General features: G+C 34.9%; 1 protein-coding gene across 1 annotated transcript in view; it reads right to left on the bottom strand.

Moving 5' to 3' along the window:
- Nucleotides 1-2,421, bottom strand: part of FBXO4 (F-box protein 4) — a 17,402-nt gene that overhangs the window by 5,967 nt on the left and 9,014 nt on the right. Inside the window, exons 4-5 of the mRNA XM_006877357.1 lie at nucleotides 597-672; nucleotides 317-492 (exon numbers count right to left, since the gene is read on the bottom strand). Of these exons, the coding sequence (XP_006877419.1) occupies nucleotides 317-492; nucleotides 597-672 (252 nt within the window). The remainder of the gene's footprint in view (nucleotides 1-316; nucleotides 493-596; nucleotides 673-2,421) is intronic.

The raw sequence follows: 2,421 nt of genomic DNA, 5'->3' as shown, positions 1-2,421 counted from the left end.
GTCTATATAGTTATAGTAACAAACTTTGATATAAACCAGAATTTCCTGGCTACAACCCAAGTGCATGAATCACCGCCAAGGTAAGAATCAGTCAGCTGTATTTTTCATTAGCTCCTCAGGGCATCCTAATGTACATCAGGGTTGGAAAATTATTATTAACCATAATCATCAGAGAAACACATTGATAAAATTAACTATCATATTTTTAAGAAGGCACAATAAAGACTAAAACTAAAATACTAAAATCATATTTTCGTATTTGCTTTTTAAACAAAGACATAATAGTGTTTTTAAAAGAAAATAAGAGAATGCTTACTTTTATGAGCTTCGGCATTTGCAACATAGATGAACCCATCTACAACTTCACACACCTTCTGAATTTGTGGAATCACACTGTATCGGCTGCCTTGTTGTTCATTCCCTTCATTCTGTAGACTGAACATCTTATTTACTGCACTTGTATGCTCTTCTCTTGCTCTATCTCTTTCTTTTCTGTAAGAAAAGATGCAAACATAGGCAAATCCTAAACAGGTTCCATTCCCCTAAAATGTTCTTTACCTCGTGTCTCAATGAGACCAGCAAGTAGGTAGCCTTACCTAGTAGTTGAGTATAATATCAGGATATTGAATTTATGTTGGTTGCTCAACTGGAAATTGACACCTGATCCAATACCTAAAGGAGCAGTTATGATAAGAAAACAAGTCATTATTAAATCATAAGATCAGACTGGAAAGATAATATCCAGTGAAAGCAAAAGAGCTAACAAACCAAAAAACAGCAACAAAAAATCTCTACATAGCTTTAGCATTTTGCAGAATGAAACTATCTTTTTCTCAGATTTCAGAGACTGAGTTAGCAGTTACAAAGGAGCCCTCACCTAAATTTACATTTTTCCAGTGTTCTACTCTCAATTTTTTAAAGAACTTTAGTAAAGCTGAAATTTTAACATTACTTTCCATAGTTTAATAAAGTAATCATAACACAATTTAGAAATTCAAAATGTCTTAAGACTTGGTAAATTTTTTTCAATATTATAAACAATCAACATGTATTTGTACTATGAATGCTATTAGACAAAATATTACGTTATCTGTTGAAGTGAGCCCTGTGGATGGCTCCACAGATACTCCACTCCACACATATCTAGGTTGTTTTATGCTGTGAGAAGTGGGTTATTCAAAGGGATGCCTTTGTTAAAGGTTTTTCTAAATTACTACAAAAACATGTTCACTACCAAATATTTAATTAACACAGCTATTTTTATATGGTTAATAATAGGTACCACATAGTCAACATTTTGTAAAGTTCCCCTGAGGCCTGAATTAAAACAAAGCAAACAAAATAATTCTTTCTTTTTTCTTCCACTGACTTCTTACCACTGTCTGCATTTATTAGATTCATAGTACTCTTTTACCCCACTTTTATGAGTAACTTTTATAAAAATACAGGTGGGGTTTGGGTTTTTTGTTTTTTTTTAAGGTAATGGTAGAGTAAGGAAAGGTAATAGATTAGTTCTTTCTGGATGCTTATTATTTATTGCTAAGAAAGATTAATCCTATTTTTAATATATGTAAATTTACAGGGTTGTGTTTTTGTTTTTGTTTTACTATTTTCTTAAATTTTTTATTCTGAATTGCGTGAAGGTTTACAGAGAAGATCAGTGTTCCATTCAACAGCTCATACATATTCTGTTCCTTGTACAGTCTCTACAATGTAACATCGCTTAACCAATTTCCTCCATGTTTTTTGTTTCTGATCCTCCTCCTTTCCTCCTAACCCTTCTGAACTTTCTCCTTGGGCAAAGACTGACCTTTTGACAGGTTGATAAGGGAACCATAAAAAGTTGTTGTATTAGACTAATGCTCAGGTTTCTTTTTTAAAGGTTTTTTATTGTATATTGAGTGATAGTTTACAGAGGAGAACAGCGGTTTTACACTCATCATTTCATTGCAATTACAATCCCCTCGGTGCATCATCATCCAACAGTGTTTGCTTCCATTCCCTCTGGTTTTGTTGAGGGGAGGAGTAAATTTGCAGGGTTTTTGAGGGTTAGAAGGTTTTCTGTTTCAAACACATTTGAAGTCATGTGCCAGGTAAAAAGTTTTAAGAAACATCCGCTATTGTTGTTGTTGTTAGATGCCATAGAGTCAGTACCGACTCATAGTGACCCTATGCACAATAGAAGGAAACACTGCTCAATGATCCTGGGCCAACCTCACAATTGTTGCCACACTTGAGCCCATTGATGCTGCCACTTTGCCAACCCATCTCTTTTTCTCTGACCCTCCACCTTACCAAACATGATATCCTTCTCCAGTGACTGGTCCATCCTGACAATATGTCCAAAGTATGGGAAAGGAATTTGGCCATCCTGGCCTCCAAGGAGCACTCTGGCTGCACTTCTTCCAACACAGATCTGTT

The sequence above is a fragment of the Chrysochloris asiatica genome, unplaced genomic scaffold (assembly GCF_000296735.1).
Source record: "Chrysochloris asiatica unplaced genomic scaffold, ChrAsi1.0 scaffold00487, whole genome shotgun sequence".
In the NCBI taxonomy this organism is placed as follows: Eukaryota; Metazoa; Chordata; class Mammalia; order Afrosoricida; family Chrysochloridae; genus Chrysochloris; species Chrysochloris asiatica.
The sequence above is the reverse complement of the archived record's forward strand: the minus strand, read 5'-3'. Positions and strand labels throughout refer to the sequence as shown.